The sequence below is a fragment of the Ovis aries genome, chromosome 8, assembly GCF_016772045.2.
Source record: "Ovis aries strain OAR_USU_Benz2616 breed Rambouillet chromosome 8, ARS-UI_Ramb_v3.0, whole genome shotgun sequence".
NCBI classification, from domain to species: domain Eukaryota; kingdom Metazoa; phylum Chordata; class Mammalia; order Artiodactyla; family Bovidae; genus Ovis; species Ovis aries.
In genome coordinates, this window is record NC_056061.1 from 77,657,502 (window position 1) to 77,676,833 (window position 19,332).

At 42.8% G+C, this 19,332-nt stretch overlaps 1 protein-coding gene across 2 annotated transcripts; it reads right to left on the reverse strand.

The window, feature by feature from the left end:
- Positions 1–570: 570 nt before the first annotated feature.
- On the reverse strand, positions 571–11,793 carry FBXO5 (F-box protein 5). Of its 2 annotated transcripts, XM_027972576.3 has the most exons (5): positions 11,607–11,793; positions 5,146–5,863; positions 3,571–3,661; positions 2,274–2,456; positions 571–1,604 (listed from the first exon to the last, which is right to left on the reverse strand). In XM_027972576.3, exons 1-5 carry the CDS (start codon positions 11,707–11,709, stop codon positions 1,353–1,355), a joined length of 1,347 nt encoding a protein of 448 aa, XP_027828377.1. In that variant the 5' UTR covers positions 11,710–11,793; the 3' UTR covers positions 571–1,352. The 2 variants fall into 2 exon arrangements, with proteins under 2 accessions (XP_027828377.1, XP_042109581.1); XM_042253647.2 differs by lacking the exon at positions 2,274–2,456.
- Between the last annotated feature and the right edge of the window lie 7,539 nt (positions 11,794–19,332).

A 19,332-nucleotide genomic window follows, 5' to 3' on the forward strand; every position in this document is an offset into this window, starting at 1 on the left:
CAAGATCCAACTCCACTACTAAGATACTGGGTGGCAAGAAAATTGAAATTAGAATATATAATTCTACAAGTTTGAGTAAAGTCCAGGAGACAGTAGAGGGCGAAGGATCCTTGCGTGCTGCAGTTCATGGGGCTGCAGAGTTGGACAGGACTTAGTGACTGATTAGATCATCTTCCCTGGTGGCTCAGAGAGTAAAGCATCTGCCTACAGTTCAGGACACCTGGGTTCAGCCCGAGATGGGAAGATCCCCTGGAGAAAGAAATGGAAAACCACTCCAGAACTCTTGCCTGGAAAATCCCACGGACAGAGAAGCCTGGTAGGCTACAGTCCATGAGGTCGCAAAGAGTCGGCCACAACTGAGCAACTTCACTTTCACTTTGGTGACCGAATAACAATCCCACAAGGTTCCCAATAAGGAGACAAAGACCCACTCAATGCCTTTCCACACGTTGGTCTCCTACAGCTTCTTCAGCTGTTTCCAAGATTTAAACGTTTACCTACATAAAAGACTCATATTATTTATCAAGCTTGTAACAATTTTATTCATAATAGGAAAAAAAATTACATATATATACAAAAGGCATTTATTTTCTTACTCTGACATAAAAAACACAGAAATATTTACATATGTACAAAATATTAAAACATACAAACTTTACAAATAAGGAAAACCAGCAAAACTTCACAAAGGATACTTTTTTGGGAAACACACTCTAAAAAAGAGGTAAAACAAAGGTGACAAAAAACATTTACATGGAGACACCAGAAGCTGACATTTCAATAGATATTATTAATTTGGTAAAGCAAATAAAACCACCTGTTAATAGATGGTAAAGAAGATTTACTTTTAAGACTGTCTAGGTAAAATGACATGGTCTTCCTTTACCATAAAATGGAATGAATTTTTTATTTTACCTCTGAATCACAATCCTCATAATTTCCCTTTTTTTCTTTTTTTTTTTTTTTCGGGCTGGCGGAGACGCGGAGGCAGAACTCGGCTGGGAGCCACCGCCGCCGCTGCTGCCCGACCGACACAGCGCTCAAGTCTGGGGAGTCGGCAGGGACCCGGAGCCCGCCCGGCCGCCCGGTCTGCAGATAAAAGCCCCTTTTTTTCTTAAAATATTTATATTTTCTGATTTACATTGAGAGTTTTAAATTTTTTCACTATTAAATTGTAAAATATTTTAAGAAGTTGTGTACCCTCTTTTTTCACTGAGGGGAAAAATCCCATGTATTACACTGATTTCAACATAAAATTGAACATCACAATACATTTTTTATTTTTTTCAAATTAAAACCTAACACTTTTCTAACTAGCCTTCATGATCAATCTCAATTGATGTAATAAGCAATCATAATCGTCGTAAATTCTTCTTGCTTTTCTTAGTACCAGGCAAAGGACCCATTTTATAACTGGCTTTTAGGGGTTTGCCATTTGAACAGTCTTCAGTGGTATGATAAGTACACAAACACTTTGTACAATAATCAAATCCACAGCTTTCTCGTTTACAGGTTGCCCGTTGTAAATAGCAATCATATTTTGCAGGTGAATTACAGCGAATACAGGCTTTAAGGCTTTCATTCTTTTTCAAAGTTTTGGCGACCTAGAAAGAAGAAAATCCATACATATATTTTACTAAGAACTGAATGTAAATTAGCTAGTCAAAATGAGGGCACTTCCCCAATACATGTATAAAGCACCAACACAACTCCTGCCTTTCAGGACTGCTCAATGGGGAACAGACTGTCAACTGACCCAGTGGTTGTTGCTTAATGCTACAAATATGCTCTTATTCATAAATGCTACTCCCACAACAGTGCCACCTTTTCTGTGAAATCAGGAGTTAGTTGCTCTTTTACCTCTAGCTCTAGTTTTTCTTTAAAAAAAAAAAACCTTTCACATTATATGGCATTTACCTTTATGCAGCTATGAAGGTTACCATGTTTCCCTGTCTATGTAATACCTGATAAAATTGACTTTTTGCTTAATTCTCTTCCTCAGTTATCAAAGGCAATAATTGTGAAATGTAGTATTTAAATTTTAGAAGAAACTTCAAGGTTTCTCCTTATTTTCTTAAGTGTTTCTAAATTAGAGCTCAACCCCACCGAACTGTCATAAACAATGCCAAATAATATCTATTATTTTTGGCATAGAAAGACATCTCTGTGTACTTTCCTAATTTGATTACTTGACTATAAACAGTTTTCTTACTCTAAATCCTTTTAACAATAAATACCTCATGTTTCCAATTTATTGATAAACAAAAAATTACCTCAGAGAATTCACTGTGTCGACTGTAAGTAGAACCTTTCTGATCACCTGGATCAGGTAACTTAGTTCGAGCATCTTTTTTGGGGAGAGTCTGGGTTGCTGATTTTTGCACAGATGCTAAAGGGGTTCTGAATAAAACATACTCTCTGGTCGAAGCGTGTGGTGAAAACTTAATGTTTTTTTCCTAATTAAAAAAAAAGTTGGAATAGGATTAAAAAATATCCTTCTATATTCTCAATAATCAATTTTTATTATGTTTGTACATGTAAACAAGGGCAAATGAGAATATAAAGGATTTATTCCTGTATTCAATTTACCTGCATGTGCTGAAGCACAGCCACCCACAACTATTCAAACATTTAAAGCCTAACAACTAAGTTACTGAGAGAAACTATGAATCAGAAGCGGTGAGAAAGCAACTTTACATGCTTCAGTTCAGTTCAGTCGCTCAGTCGTGTCTGACTCTCTGCGACCCCAAGAATCGTAGCACACCAGGCCTACATGCTTAGTACCCAGCATTTAATACATGATTTATAAAGCACTACGGAGAAGACAATGGCACCCCACTCCAGTACTCTTGCCTGAAAAATCCCATGGGCAGAGGAGCCTGCTAGGCTGCAGTCCATGGGGCTGCGAAGAGTCGGGCATGACTGAGTGACTTCACTTTCACGCACTCGAGAAGGAAATGGCAACCCACTCCAGTGTTCTTGCCTGGAGAATCCCAGGGACGGGGAGCCTGGAGGGCTGCCGTCTATGGGGTCGCACAGAGTCGGACACGACTGAAGTGACTTAGCAGCAGCCGAAGCACCACCAGAACAAAGGTCATTCTTCCCACCCACCAGTAGATGGCAATAGTCACGTTCACATGTCACATCAGTGCTATGAAGGGATTCAAAACAATCTATTGAGGTAGAAAATTTTTCATTAACACCAGCTTATGGATAAAGAAACTGAACCTGGAGAATTTAAGCAACACTTGATCTTAGTCTGCCAACTGCTAAGTCTGAAATTTTAATCGTGTGTTGATCTTTATTCTCAGAAACATCTCCAAAGTTACTAAGTATTTTGCAAAGTGAATGAATTCCTTCCTATACTAAAAATCTTCTATATGTAGATAATTTTACTACTTTGTAACAGATAAAATCCAAGCCCTTTTATCTTTGAATTTTCTTTTAATGAGTTATGAATGTAAAGGATTTCCAGATCATCTGTTATCTTTACTATTTCCCTCTCCCATTTCAAAGGTAGAGAGCACTAGCTGTTTATATCTTAAAATTAAAACAACTGCAAAGACTTACAGTAATTCTTTGTATTGCTTTATTGTACAATTGCAATGCCACCTTGTCATCTTCCAGAATCTTCTTCCAAGTTGTGCTCACTTTAGACACACTGGAAAAGTAAATGATTATAAAGGGAACAATTAAGCACCATGAAGGCTAAGATGAATATATTACAGAAACATAACCAGTACAAAAAAAATTTCTATTGGCAGTGCTTCGCAAACCTGACTATACTTAGAAATGCCTGTGGCATGCACTTAAGATTTAAGGATGGCCCATGCCTAGTCACTTGGGTTTAATTGGTCTAAAATGGGGGCCAGGGCTCGAGTCCCCCACACACACCCCACCTTTTAAAAAGTTCACCATCAATTCTAAGTAGATCTAGGCTTAGAAACCCCAACACTTCATTTTTTCACAATATTCCACAAATATCAAATCGGAAACCCCATTGTGTATTATGGCTATTTATTAACATTAGACAAATTTCAAACATTCAACACATTGCTACTGGTAGAAATCAATTTTAAAAAGCCATTTTGTTGACAAAAATGTTGTGATGTTGATTATCCCTCAAGAAGCTAGCCAATAATAAAAATCAATACTTGTGCCTGTTTTGGTTCAGTTATATTTCATGGACCAGTGTAAAGTAACAAACAGTACCTCTAAAATTTTTTCAAAAAGCCAAAAATGAACCAAGTTGGAGGCAATCTAATCCAATACTCTGGATAATCATTTAAATCCTCAATTGTTGTTTAGTTGCTAAGCTGTGTCAACTCTTGTGATCCCATGGACTACAACCTGCCAGGTTCCTCTGTCCATGGGATTTCCCAGTCAAAAATACTGGAGTGGGATGCGAGGAGGGTTCAGGATGGGGGACACATGTATACCCATGGCTGATTCATGTCAATGTATGGCAAAAACCACTACAATACTGTAATCAGCCTCCAATTAAAATAAATAAATAAATTAAAAAAAAAAAAGAATACTGGAGCGGGTTGCCATTTCCTTCTCCAAATCTTCCCGACCCAGGGACTAAACGCAAGTCTTCTGCATTGGCAGGTGGATTCTTTACCATTGAGCCACTAGGGAAGCCCTAATTCTCTGTTATCTCATCCTAAAAGGTTTTCTCTGGTTGGATAGGGAAGAAAGGGCAGTCAGTAAAAGGTTTCTAAGAAACAGTCATAATCAGACCCATTTGTATGTTTCTGCATTTTTATCACTTTTAAACTTGAAAATGGTCTAAAAAGAACAGAAATAATTACTTCATACTTTCCTGTGTCACAAAAATCGAATTCCCATTGGACCTGTACAGCAGACCCCTAGGCTGTTGTTTTTATAGTTATGACCAGGAGACGTAACTTAGATATGAACAACTTCAGAACCAAAAGAAACAAAGATCCCAACCTAACAGAAATAGCTTTCACTAGCATAATATAAAATTTGAAGTAACTGGATTAAAAGCATACTTTCATCACCTCAATTAAAACTACAGTGCAAGCACTACTATCATTGCATGAGCTGGTAGTGCTGAGCTATCTAACAAAAATGTTCATGGATTATACTAATACATACACTCAGAGCAACAATACTTACTTGACTAAGTCCATCTCACTGAGTTGTGTTAAAATATTTGCTAAGAGATGTTTGAGTCCTCTTCGAAAGAGTTCACTGAGAATATCTAGACATTCAAGGCCCATTTTCCTACCAATTATATTTTGTAGTCTAAAATTTCCACTGGATATAAATTCCTTCAGCTTCTCCCAATCTATTTTAGGATTTCGTTTACAATTTTTTTTTAACGTTGAACAAACCACTTTTTCAAAATGAAGAGCTGGCAGCAAGTTTTTGTTGGGATATTGGTCTGGGCTTTGTGTTCGTAGCAGGCAGCATTGTGGACTGTCACTGAAACTTTCCACCAGGGCAAGGCTACTGTCTTCATGTTCACTGAGGCCACTTTGTTGGGAAAATGAAGAGTAGCCACTGTCTTCATAACATCTGCTGGTCTCTAGTTCTTGTATGTCATTGGAACTATCAAGTGTTTGTTGTATGCATTGATTTTCCTTGTTATGCAACGGCTTGCTTTCAGTTTCAAGTTCTACAATCCTGGGGCTCACAGCTGGGGACCCAACATCAGATAACCTTTCATAGTCTTTAATGCAGTCTTTAGAAGAGCCCTCCAAATATGCAGTAGTGCAGGAACCTTGTCTTCTACAGTCATCAGGCTTGACTGGTTTAATTCCAGAATAAACATGGTTATAGTTAAAATCACACTTCATTGTGACAGAGAGAGTGGAACTTGCTTCTTTACAACCTACAAAAAGAACATAACATTATGCCCCATGGCAAAAATTTCCATATAATCACTACTTCTTTAACTTTGGGATACAGATTTAATCACTTTGCATTCTTCAGAACCGTGTACTTTCCACGAAATTAGCTATGATATTATCCAAGTGTAATGTGAGAAAGTATTACTAAAACCTAATAAGTACATATATCTTATTCTTGAGGGAGTACTTCACTAGTCTGCTTTTCAATCTGGTGTAACTATACCATCTGGCTTTTAGAGTCATATCTGAGTAGAAAATAGTGACAAAAGGGACTATTTAACAAATAGTCTATGCGTATAGAATAAGGAAATATGATGCATCAAGAGTGGGGCCTGAGGTAAGAGACATACTTAGAGAAATCAAATACTTCTAGAAATGTGGTTGGTTAAGATAACAGAAGACAGCATGCATAAGGGTCAAAACAGTTTTGATAAAAGTTGCAAAAAACATATACTTAAATGTTAGTAATTATTATAACTGACTCATTGGAAAAGACCCTGATGCTGGGAAAGATTGAAGGTAAAAGGAGAAAGGGGCGGCAGAGGACAAGATGGTTACCTAGCATCACCAACTCAATGGATAAGAATTTGAGCAAACTCTGGGAATACCTAAGAACAGGGGAGCCTGGTGTGCTACAATCCATGGGGTCGCAAAGAGCTGGACACAATTTAGCGACTAAAGAACAATTATAAGTCTTATATAATAATCACAAAATCTATAGGAAGTTTAGGCAAAGGACTAAAGAGCCAATAAATTTAATCATTTGTAAATTAACCACTGGGGGTTTCCCCCATGGTAGTGTTTAGAATCCACCTAAGCACACACGCACAAATTAACCACACTAGTGACTTCTGGAGCAGGATAATTTTGCTGGGGGTTGTCCTGTCTGTTGCAGATGTTTAGCAACTTTTAGCTATCTGATGCCATTAGCAGCCACTATTCCTCCAGCAGGACAACAAAAAATGTCTCCAGCAACCATTTATTGCCAAATGTTGGGAGTAGGGCGAAGTTGTGTGTGTGTGTTAGCTGCTCAGTTGTATCCAACTCTTTGCGACCCCATGGACTAGCCCACCAGGCTCCTTTGTCCATGGGATTCTCCAGGCAAGAATACTGGAGTGGGGGAAGCTAGCAGGGGCAAAATCTCTCCCATTCTCAGTTAAGAACTGCTGTTTTAAAAGATGATTAGGATTTCTGGCAGGCAGTAGTGGCTGGGAAGGAATATGTAGGTGGGTTTAAGAAAACTGCTTAGCATTTTTTAAGGCAGAGTATATGGATTGTATGCGCTTCTAATGTACTTCCCCATCTACTATACTATACCTCCTGCAAACCAATCACAGGTAGATAACAATTTACCCTATAAGTAAATATACCTAAGTACAGTCAGTATGTTTGGTCTGTACTAAACACTGGTAATCTGTTCATAAGGAATTTACTGTTTTTACTTAGAACAGAACCACTAAGCACTAAAGGACACCTTGTAGATAGAAACGTTCTTCTAACTAAGTTTAAATTAAAAGTTTAGGGACATAAATATTCCCCCAGTTAACCCTAACTCTAGAACAAATTATTCTGAGTTGTTCTCTTATACTCAGAAAAGAGTAAAAACTTCTGAGATTTTTATTTTTGCCTCAAGTAAGGAATTAAGCATGATTTAGCTAAGACCACACATGTTATCTGAAGATAAAGAAGCCACCAACAAAGACACGTTTTATTTTGTTTAGTTCCCTAAAGGGAATGGGCATGTTCAATCATGCCACACTTTCTGACCCTATGGACTCCTCTGTCCATGGAATTCTCCAGGCAAGAATACTGGGGTGGGTTGCCATGCCCTTCTCCTGGGGATCTTCTCTGACCCAGGGATAGCACCCCGTCTTTTGTGTCTCCTGCAATGGCAGGTGGGCTCTTTACCACTAGCACCACCTGGGAAATCCTAAAGGGAAGAGGCCTGAAACTGTATTTCAGAAACTCAAGGCATTCTTCCTCTGCTGCCTTTTCAACTCAGTTCCTAGACTATCCTAAAGAACCCCATTCATTCAACATTGTTCTGAGTATGGACAGTTCCTTAAGTTCAGAGCTAATAATGATTCAGCTACTTTATAATTGTTTAGCAGTCAACAATTTCCAACATTTCCAAACATGTGCTCCAAATTTTGAGGTAGAATGTGAAGTGAAAGACACTCAGCCAACGCTCAGTCATGCCGGACTTTTTGTGACCCCATGGACTTCTCCAGGCCAGAATGTTGGAGTGGTAGCCTTTCCCTTCTCCAGGTGATCTCCCCAAACCAGGGATCAAACACAGGTCTCCCGCATTGCAGGTGGATTCTTTACTAGCTGAGTCACAAGGATCATTAAAAAAGTATATATATAAATCTCACAGTTCAGAGACCTCTTGAATCAGAAAGATGAGGGTTAAGAGTCAATCCTAAAGGAAATCAACCTTGAATATTCATTACAAGGACTGAAGCTGAAGCTCCAATACTTTGGCCACCTGATGTTTACAGCAGACTCAAAAGACCCCAATGCTGTGAAAGATTGAAGGCAGAAGGGGATGACGGAGGATGAGATGGTTGGATGGCATCAATGATTCAGTGGAGATGAATTTGAGCAAACTCTGGAGACAGTGAAGGACAGGGAAGCCTGGCATGCTGCAGTCCATGGGGTTGCAAAGAGCTGGACACAACTGAGCGATGAGCAACAGAGTCTAGCTCTGCCATTTCATTTGCCCAATGCCTACTTAGTGACAGAGTCTTGAGAAGGAAAGAAACTAGCCATAGATCTTTTGAAGGTGAAATCCTGATATCTTGAAAGCCTTGTGAAAATCCAGAGAGAGGTGGACCCTGAAAGGAAAAGTGTTGAACTTTCAAGGAAGAGGAAGGCCTGCAGGGCTGTGACTTGGTAACCGATAGGGGCATAAGGATTGAAAATTAATGTTGAAGAAGTATAGAATGCTATAGGATTTTTAGAGTAGATTGGCTTTTATTCATTGTGTAATAAAGAGCCTTTGAGGGGTTCTAAGTGAGACATCTGGTTAACGCTAGGATTTCCCTGTAGCTCAAACGGTAAAGAATCTGTCTGCAATGCAGGGGATCAGGGTTCGATTCCTGGCTCGAGAAGATCCTCTGGAGAAGGGAATGGCAATCCACTTCAGTATTCTTGCCTGGAGAATCCCATGGTCCCATGGACAGAGGAGCCTGGCAGGATACAGTCTGTGAGGTTGCAAAGAATCAAACATGGCTGTGCAACTAACACACAAATAAATAAACAAATGATTGCCAGCTGTGGAAAATATTGGATTATATTAATAGGAAGGTATAGGGTTGGCCAAGAAGTTCGTTGGGTTTTTCAAAAGACACTGTGGAAAAACTTGAAAACTTCTCCTGTAAGAAAATTTGAACAAACTTCTTGGCTAATCCAATACAAGTGAAAGCAGGGAGGCTAGGTAGAAATGCTTATCACAGGAGTCTAGAGAGTTGGGTACCCAAGACTAGGATGACCGCAGGGCAAATAAGGATAACTGAATAGATCTGAGACCTTTTCAGAAGGGTAAAGTCAACAGAGGTTGGTGATAAACTGTATTAGATGTGAATACCCTGGGTTTAAATCATGAGCATCTCAGGTGAAAAAAACCGAGCAAGTTAATCCTTAAAGCTTTGTTTCCTCATGTATAAAATGCAGGTAAGAAAACCAAACTGGACTAAATGCATGGCACAGTTTCCATCACATATAGTTTAATAAACAGAATCTATTTTCACTGTGCTATTTTTGTAAGCCAAACCCTTCATATTCTCTATATTTAAATCACGAACATGTTCAAAGTGGCAAAATCCATTCTACACAGACTTATGCATTTCAGATTATATTTTTCCCTAGGAATCAAATCCAACTTCAAATGAAAGTCCTTGCTCAGCCTTTTGCCATTTTGTGATCTAGAACACTGAATCGGTCTTTCAATTTCTTTAAAATGGAGATACTATATCCATAATATCTACCTCATGGAGTTGGTAAAGATTCACCACTGCATTTTTAAAACCTCTTATTTACCAACTCAATAGTCCAATCATGAAAAAGTGGTATTAGGTAGTTAACTGTACAAAGTTAACTTCTATTTAGCTTCCCAATGTAGATTTAACATTTCATAGTAAAATATAATAGTTAAAAAGACTATAGTGCTTAAAGTTAAAAAACCTTTACAGCTATCCCAATGCTAAATAATTAAGCCCTACAACCTCCAGTACCTACATGATAACCAGCATGTGCCCAATATCAATGAGGCATGGCTATTCCTTTAAGAGTCTCAAACCTGCTGCCATAAACTGCAAAAATCAGTCATAATCCCCAAGAGAATATTTTAGAAAAGCCTATTTCAGAAATACTTGAATGCAACAGATTTTTAAATTTCATTTTCTCAAATTTTCAAATATAGAAAAAAATCCAGGGGACAGCAAATACTCTCGTGAGGGGCAAGGTAGTAAAGACAACTGGAGTTAAGCAACCAAAAAATCCCTTCTTAAAGCTACCAATCTCCAGAATTTCAGAGGGTTTTATGAGTCAGGGATTTCTAGACACAGACTTAACCTGTTAAAATATTTTTGAGTCTTCTAGATTCCTTTTCTAAAGAAAGGAGCGTCTTTCAGTGATTACCAAATATACACCATCAAGTCGTTAACTTCTAAAATTTTTCACAATTTCTAAAGTAAAATGAATGCAGCTGGGTCTTTTTAAGAGACAGCAACAAAGAGGATAAAAGTAAGCGTTCATTTGGGTGCCTTCCATTCCACCCAAGAGCTGGAATAAAAGATTGGGTCTCCAGAAGCACAGGGAAAAAAAAAACACCAAACTAATTCTTCACTTCTCAGATCTTCTTCCCAAATTCTTCAAAATCAGCTACATTTGGACAAATTCGGGGTTTCTGCATTAAAAATGCCTTTTTCCCTCCTTCCATTTCAGTCCAGGCCTTGAGACTGAGTCACTCACTGGGTTCAAGGGGGAAAAAAGGAGAAATTCAACGTTTTTGTTCGGACATCCCCAACAGAGCCTTGGCCCGATGAGAGGGGTCCCTTCATATGGAGGGGACTGGGGAAGCGGAGACCCTGGAAATCCCGAGGGGTAGGACGGGTGGCCCTCAGGGCGCGGACCGGCGGAGGCGGGAGATAACAGCGAGCACGATCTCCCGCGCCCGCCAGAAGACTGAGGTGGCGAAAACCTGGGAGGACCGACTTCCGACCTGAGAGTGCGGGGCAGGAGTGGAGAAGGGGCGCTGAAGTGAGGGGTCGGGCACCCGGCTGGACTCTGAGGGCCGCTGGCTCGCGGGCCCTGTCAGCGCCGAGGCTCCGGGGTGGGGGAGGGGCGGCAGGGGGCATTTGGCGCCCGGGCCCGCGGGGTGGAGGTAGGTAGCCCTGCCCAGGGTGAGGAGGCCCCGACCCACACCTCCCAGGGGGGCTGGCGCCCCGGCTCGCCGGCACGGCTGGACCCACGCGCGCCAGCCATCCTGCCCCGGGACCTCTGCTTCCCTTCTCCGGCCTCCCCCTTGCCTTCTTCCTCCGGGTCCCGGGGGACCCGCTCCCCGCCCGCCCAAGGACCAGCAAGGGGCCGCACGATTGGACTCGGGAGGGTGTCGGATCCAGGTCGTTGTCCACCACCCCCCGCCACCAAGCCACCGTCATTCCCCCGCCGGACACCCCTTCTGAAAGGGGCGCCCCGCTCGCACCCTCTCCTCTCACCCACCGTCCGAGGGGCAAGGGCGCCCGGCGGCTGTCAGGGCGCCGTAGCTGCAGCGGCAGGAACCGGAGAGCGGCCGTAGGGAGCAGCTGCAGGGCCGCCGGCTCATGCCAGGGGCAAGAGAGGGGTCGGCCTCAGGTGAGAGAGCTGCGGCCGCGGCAGGAGAGCGAGCGGCCACCTTCTCAGAGCTCTTATCTTCCAAAAGGCGCCAGCTGGTACTTTTAAAATCTTTGAATTTGGTGCCCAAATCCGCACGACCCAATGGGGCGCGCAGCTCGCAAGCGCGACCCAATAGGAGGGCGGCGGGAGGGCGTCCCCTCACTCGCGCCCAATGGGAGGCTGCCGAGGCGGAGCCGAGCCACCAGACCCAGCCTCCTCCCTCCCTCTCCAGCTCCGCTCGTCCGGAAAGATGCGGAGGCCGGGGGCGGGGCCGGGGCGGGGCCTCGGAGCGCGGGGAGGCCTCGGCTCGGCCGCACGTGGAGGGCTCCTACCACGCACGCGCGTTCCCGCCACGCTCTCCTCTGCAGTCTGAGGGACCGGCCTCCGGCTGGTCCTAATTTCATCCTGAAGGCTGCTCCGGCTTGTGTCTGAGGAAGTCCGATGGGTGCAGAGCACGGCTGATTTCCTCCGGTCATCTCTCCAGCGGGAGTTTGATGAGCGGCGACTCCTGACTGTCCGAGAATGCAGACTTTCCGGAAGATGAACCCTCCCCCCAGCTCGGCTTAGCCCGCCTCTCTAGGATTTAGGCGCGCTCCTCTCGCCTTCTAGTTTCGCCCCTCCCTCTCCTCGGCGCTTTCGCGCAAGCGCTGGTGGTGGGCAGCCGCCTTGGAGTTGGCGGGTTGGCGCTTGCGCGCTGGGGTCCCCCGCGTTTCTCTCTGGAGGCGGGGGTGGCGGAGAGCCCTCGGCAGCGGTGGGTGGGGCCGCGTCCCTCAGGCGCGCGGAGCTGGTCCTGCCTCCTCAAGTGGCGGGAGACCCCGACTGACGTGAATCTCCTTGGGCCCTTGCTGAAGGGATGAGACTGAGACCGTCTGTTCTTTTTTGTAAGCGTGTTTGTTTTTTTATTTTCGATCATTGTTCCTCAGTCACCTTGCTTTAATCATGGACGTTTAAGCTTATTAAATATATATCTACTTTACTCTCCTGGGTTTCCTTTCAAGCACACACTAATCCTATTCCAGAATCAATGAATGAATGAATCAGTTATCCTGTCCTGCTGCTGCTAAGTCGCTTCAGTCGTGTCCGACTCTGTGCGACCCCACAGACGGCAGCCCACCAGGCTCCCCCTGTCCCTGGGATTCTCCAGGCAAGAATACTGGAGTGGGTTGCCATTTCCTTCTCCAATGCGTGAAAGTGAAAAGTGAAAGTGAAGTCACTGTTGTGTCCGACTCAGCGACCCCGTGGACTGCAGCCTACCAGGCTCCTCCGCCCATGAGATTTTCCAGGCAAGAGTACTGGAGTGGGATGCCACATCCTGTCTTAGGAGTTCCAAACCCGACTCCCTGAGTCTGAAGGCCCTTGGCCATGATTTTCTAATGATGGAGGAAAGGGTGGAAGTATTCATTGCTAAGTCTTCTATAGCAAGTTGTACCGTACGTGTCATGCTGAAGTTTTAACTCTGTCCGTATAAGTGGTGACAATGCATTCCCCAGTTTCGATTTTGGTCAGAACACAGTGAAGCCAAAGGATGTAAGCTCCCGAATGTCCGAATTCCTGTCTATTGCAGTTTTCTGCCTTTCTGCAGCCTCCAGGAGAGTTAATAGTTGGCGGTGTGGTAAGCAAATGCAGAAGACAAGACGTTCGATCCCTGGATTGGGAAGATTCTGCCCCACCCCCGCTCCACTCCCAGGAGGAAATGGCAACCCACTCCTGGTGGCCATGGTCCATGTTGTCGAAAAGTCAGACTTAGCATGCAACACACAAGTGCTAAGTTAAGTTGTTATCAAGTCCTTTGTGAAGCAGGGGCGGGGATCAAGGTGAATCCTGCAAATGCTGAGTTGATCCTCTCTTCGTGTAAACTTTTTTTATAGTTCATTGTGGTTTTCTGCGTTTATTTTTACTTTTTAGAATGTTGCCTTAAATTAGTATTTTTCTTGGTTGCTGAAATTTTTGGCGTCCTTTTAAATTTTGCACCTGGGTCCTGTCTCTCACCCCACCCTGGCCCTGGGTGCTAAGTCCTGGAGACACATGGTTGAAAAGACAGAAGTCCCGACCTTCAGGGAGTTTACATTCTGATGGGAAAGAAATTGGCAGTTGACAGTTTCATTGAATGAAAGAAGAATATAAAACAACATAAGAATATAAAACATCTTCCCAACCCAGGTATCGAACCAGAGTCTTTTACATCTCCTGCATTGGCAGGCAGATTCTGTAGTACTAGCCCACCTGGAAAGCCCTATAAAACAACATAAGAGGGTAGAGAATGGGCTGACTGGAAGCACATGGCTAAGGACTTTGGGTGCTCAGGAAGGTTTCTGAGGCTTTGGACAAAGTTTGGAATGCTGAGGTGGCAATGCAAAGATCTGCATAATGAGCAGAGGAAGGAGGCCGAAGGCGCATGGCTTATTCCAGGACTTGAGGGAATTCTAGAGCCAGCAGAGCAAAAGACTGTAGGAGTGGAGGTCAGGTAGAAGCCAGATCCTATAGATCGTGGTTAACTGTTTGAGGGATGTTTGCAAGGGAGTGATTTGTTAAATGAATATTAAAACTATGGTAGCTTTTTGATCTGATAGGCACTTTGTAAATGTTAGTCTTTAATTCTCACAATAACCTTAGCATTTTCATTTTCTGATTGTGCTTCAAAGTGTAAGTTCATTCTCAAAGAATGACACAGCTAGTAAGCAAAAATTCCAGCTTGAGTCTTTGGGAATAGAGCATGTACTTTCCTCTGTGTTCCACTGGGGAGTAATATTTGTGGGAGACCTGATTGTTTTCATGTTGCTTTTGACAGGGGCAAAGTGAAGGGACAAAACAGGTGATGATAGTTAATCCAACTAGGGGATTTAAGTAAACAATATGGGAGACCCCTGTAAGTTAATAATTTCTCAAGAAATTATTAATAATTACTCAAGAAATTATTATTAATAATTACTCAAGAAAGAATAATTACTCAAGGAAGCAGGTTTGCTTAGCAGCAAAACCATGTAACAGAAGCTCATGACATGCCCCAGGACAATAAAACAATGGAGGCGTGACACCCCCATCATGCGCAGTGAGCTCAGTAAGTAAATGATCCCTAGGACATGCTCTCTGCATAAAAACATAAAACATAAAAACAATTATTTGTGGACCTCGCGTGACCATGTAAGGGCAAGAAAACTCCTCTGCTTAACCTGGAGGAGGAACTAATGATGGAAGCATGAAATCTACTCAAGAAAGACGCAGAAGCTCTTCTCCCCACTTTTCTTTTGATTATGAAACTGTTGCCCAGTAAGTTCATGGTGCAACACCCCTTTCCCACCCACTTGTTAACCTCACAAGCATCCTGTTCTAGTGTGTGTGTTAGTCACTCATTTGTGCCCGATTCTTTTCAACCCTATAGTCTGTAGCCCGCCAGGCTACTTTGTTGATGGAATTCTCCAGGAAAGAATACTAGAGTGGGCTGCCATTTCCTTTTGTAGGGGATCTTCTCCACCCAGGGATTGAACCTGGAACTGCCACATTACCATCTCAGTCACTTGGGAAGCCCAGGTGATTCTAGTAAATCACTTCTTATGTACCACTTTGCCTCTTGCTGAATTCTTTCTGCACTGAGCTATAAAGGTCTATGGTACCAAAGCTCTTCAGAGCCCCGGAAACAACACACCAGTTTCACTTCCCATTTGACCTTAGAGATTTTTATTCACCTCCTTTATTTTTAGATGAAGACATATATATGAAATTTGAAGGGAGGGGGTTCTCCAGTTATTTTTAAAATTTATTTTCAGAAAAAGACTAAGATATTGGGAAAATTAAAATTACTATTGTAATGTAAGGTAAGATAAAGATTGAAGCATGTTTTATTGCATGCTGAAATAGTCTTTTTCTCCAAGTTTATTAAGTTAATATTGATTTTAACTATTAGAGCTTTATAGTGAAATGCTATTTTTATACTTATTTTTGATTGATGATTGCTTTACAAAATTTGTTTGATTTTTGCCGTACAGCATGAATTAGTCATAGGTGTACATATGTCCCTTCCCTCTTGAACCTCCTGCCCACGCTTCCCCACCCCTCTAGGTTATTACAGAGCCCTGGTCTGAGTCACTCTGAGTCATACAGTGTATTTCCATAAGCTATCTATTTTATATACAGTAGTATATATGCTTCCATGCTACTGTCTCCATCTCACTCTCTCCTTACTCTCCTCAGCCCTTGTCCATAAATCTCTGTCTGCGTCTCTATTGCTGCCTTGCAAATAGGTTAATCAGTACCATCTTTCTAGATCCTGTATATATGCGTTAATATACAATATTTTTTTTCTCTTTCTGACTTACTTTACTCTGTATAATAGGCTCTAGGTTGATCGGCCTCACTTTAGAACTGACTCAAATGTGTTCCTTTTTATGGTTGAGCAGTATTGAATTGTGTATATGTACCATAGCTTCTTTATAACCACACATCTGTTGATGGACATCTAGGTTGCTTCCATGTCCTAGCTGTTATAAATAGTGCTGCAATGAACATTGGTGTGAAGAGTGAAAATGTGAAAGTGTTAGTTGCTCAGTCGTGTCTGACTCTTTGCGACCCTGTAGACTATAGCCTGCCTGCCCAGCCTCCTCTGTCCATGAAATTCTCCAGTCAGAAATACTGGAGTGGGGTGCCATTCCATCCTCCAAGGGATCTTCCCAGCCCAGGGATTGAACCCAGGTCTCCTGCATTGCAGGCAGATTCTTTACCATCTAAGCCACCAGGGGAGTCATTGGGGGTACATAAGTCTTTTAAAGTTTTGGTGAAATGTTATTCTTAACTGACAATTAACTTTATGAGCACCTGTTAGTTTTATTCTTAGTGGGAAGTTTGGGCAGGGCCTTTCTGAATTTTACTAGATGTCAACAGATGTATGTGCCTCTTTCTTTTTGCAAATCTGTATCAGAATTGTTGTTTTTAGGTGGAAAATGAAGTGCAGAGAGAACTGTCTTTATTCTCACCAAATCCTTATTGTATATGTGGGGTGTCTGGAAATAATTGACATGTGGTGCCTGCCCCCTTTGCTTACTATCTGGGCCTGCAACCTAATAGTTGTAGATTCTCAGTAAATAATCTTTGAATAAAAGTATTATGAGTACAGGGGGTAGAGGATAAGGTGTACATAATATAGTTGTGAACACCGGATGAGTCAAACACATCTAGTTACAGTGGAATTTTTATAGAATAGAGTGACTATATTATACAATAGAGGAGTGACTTCTGTATCCCAGGGTAAGAGTACAGGACAAGGTTTGTCAGCCTCAGCACTACTGACATTTTAGACAGATGACAGTTCTTTGTTATGGAGGCTGTGCTGTGCACTGTAGGGTATGACAAGATCAGAACCTTGTGTTTTAGGAAGATGAACCTGGTGGTTATGTATGTGTGATCTGAATTAGAGAGGATGCAGGGGACTATGCAAGTAGTCCAGGAGATGTAATTTTGGACAAGATTGGAATGGAATCTGTGAAGATGAGGGTGTTTAGTAAGAGACTAGGTGTGAGCAATAACTGCCTATGAGGAAGAGGAGCAGTGAAGCCCCAGCAAGATGGTAGGCACTGGAGCAGCAGCAGTGTGGTGCTGGAGCGGCTCTGAGGAGATACCCCATGTCCAAGAACAAAGAAGAAGCACCAGCAAGATGGTAGGAGGGGCAAAACTGTATTCAGAATCAAACCCCATACCCTCCAAAAGACGCTCAGAAGGCTCAAACTACTTTGTATGCACCAGGACCCAGAGACCCCACAGAGACAGAGACAGAACTGTGAGCATCTCCTGTGGAGATACGGGTCAGCGGTGGACTGCCACAGGTGCAGGGGCTCTGGGTGCAGCAGACTTGGGTATAGCATAAGCCCTCTTGGAGGAGGTCGCCATTAACCCCACCATAGAGCCGTCAGAACTTACACAGTCTGGGAAACAAACTCTTGGTGGGCACAAACAGAGCCTCGTGTGCTCCAGGACCCAGGAGAAAGGAGCAGTGACTCCACAAGAGACTGACCGAAACTTGCCTGTGAGTGTCTAGGAATCTCTGGCGGAGGCGTGGGTCGGAAGTGGCCTGATGCAGGGCACTGAGTATAGCAGTACACACATGGGACCTTTTCAAGGAGGTCACCTTTATCTTCATTACTTCCACCATAGCTTCAGTTCAGTTCAGTTCAGTCACTCAGTTGTGTCCGAATCTTTGCGACCCCATGAATCACAGCACGCCAGGCCTCCCTGTCCATCACCAACTCCCGGAGTTCACTCAACCTCATGTCCATCGAGTTGGTGATGCCATCCAGCCATCTCATCCTCTGTCGTCCCCTTCTCCTCCTGCCTCAATCCCTCCCAGCATCAGTGTCTTTCCAGTGAGTCAACTCTTCGCATGAGGTAGCCAAAGTACCGGAGTTTCAGCTCAGCATCAGTCCTTCCAATGAACACCCAGGATGGATCTCCTTCAGAATGGACTGGTTGGATCTCCTTGCAGTTCAAGGGACTCTCAAGAGTCTTCTCCAATACCACAGTTCAAAAGCATCAATTCTTCGGTGCTCAGCTTTCTTCACAGTCCAGCTCTCGCATCCATACATGACCACTAGAAAACCATAGCCTTAACTAGATGGACCTTTGTTGGCAAAGTAATATCTCTGCTTTTGAGTATGCTATCTAGATTGGTCATAACTTTTCTTCAAAGGAGTAAGTGTCTTTTAATTTCATGGCTGTACTCACCATCTGCAGTGATTATGGAGCCCCCCAAAATAAAGTCTGACACTGTTTCTACTGTTTCCCATCTATTTGCCATGAAGTGATGGATGCCATGATCTTCGTTTTCTGAATGTTGAGCTTTAAGCCAAATTTTTACTCTCCTCTTTCACTTTCATCAAGAGGCTCTTTAGTTCCTCTTCACTTTCTGCCATAACGGTGGTATCATCTGCATATCTGAGGTTATTGATATTTCTCCCGGCAATCTTGATTCCAGCTTGTGCTTCTTCCAGCCCCACGTTTCTCATGATGTACTCTGCATATAAGTTAAATGAGCAGGGTGACAATATACAGCCTTGACGTACTCCTTTTCCTATTTGGAACCAATCTGTTGTTCCACCTCCAGTTCTCACTGTTGCTTCCTGACCTGCATATAGGTTTATCAAGAGGCAAGTCAGGTAGTCTGGTATTCCCATCTCTTTCAGAATTTTCCACAGTTTATTGTGATCCACAGAGTCAAAGGCTTTGGCATAGTCACCATAGTTTGGCCCCAGGTAAATAACAGGGAGGGAACACAATCCCACCCATCAACAGAAAACTGGATTAAAGATTTACTGTACATGGCCATATAAGCATCTGAATGCAGATTTCCAAAGAATAGCAAGAAGAGATAAGAAAGCCTTCCTCAGTGATCAATGCAAAGAAATAGAGGAAAACCACAGAATGGGAAAGATTAGAGATCTCTTAAAGAAAATTAGAGATACCAAGGGAACATTTCATGCAAAGATGGGCTCGAAAAAGGACAGAAATGGTATGGACCTAAGAGACAGAGAAGATATTAAGCAGAGGTGGCAAGAATACACAGAAGAACTGTACAAGAAAGATCTTCACG

Bases quoted from the DNA above. Each gene is read 5' to 3' on its own strand.
- FBXO5 (XM_027972576.3), bottom strand. From the start codon at position 11,709: ATGAGCCGGCGGCCCTGCAGCTGCTCCCTACGGCCGCTCTCCGGTTCC. The intron at 3,662-5,145 runs GTAAGTATTGTT...TTACTTTTCCAG, and splicing joins AGTGAGATGGACTTAGTCAA to TGTGTCTAAAGTGAGCACAA. The intron at 2,457-3,570 runs GTAAGTCTTTGC...TTTTTTAATTAG, and splicing joins AAGCAATACAAAGAATTACT to GAAAAAAACATTAAGTTTTC.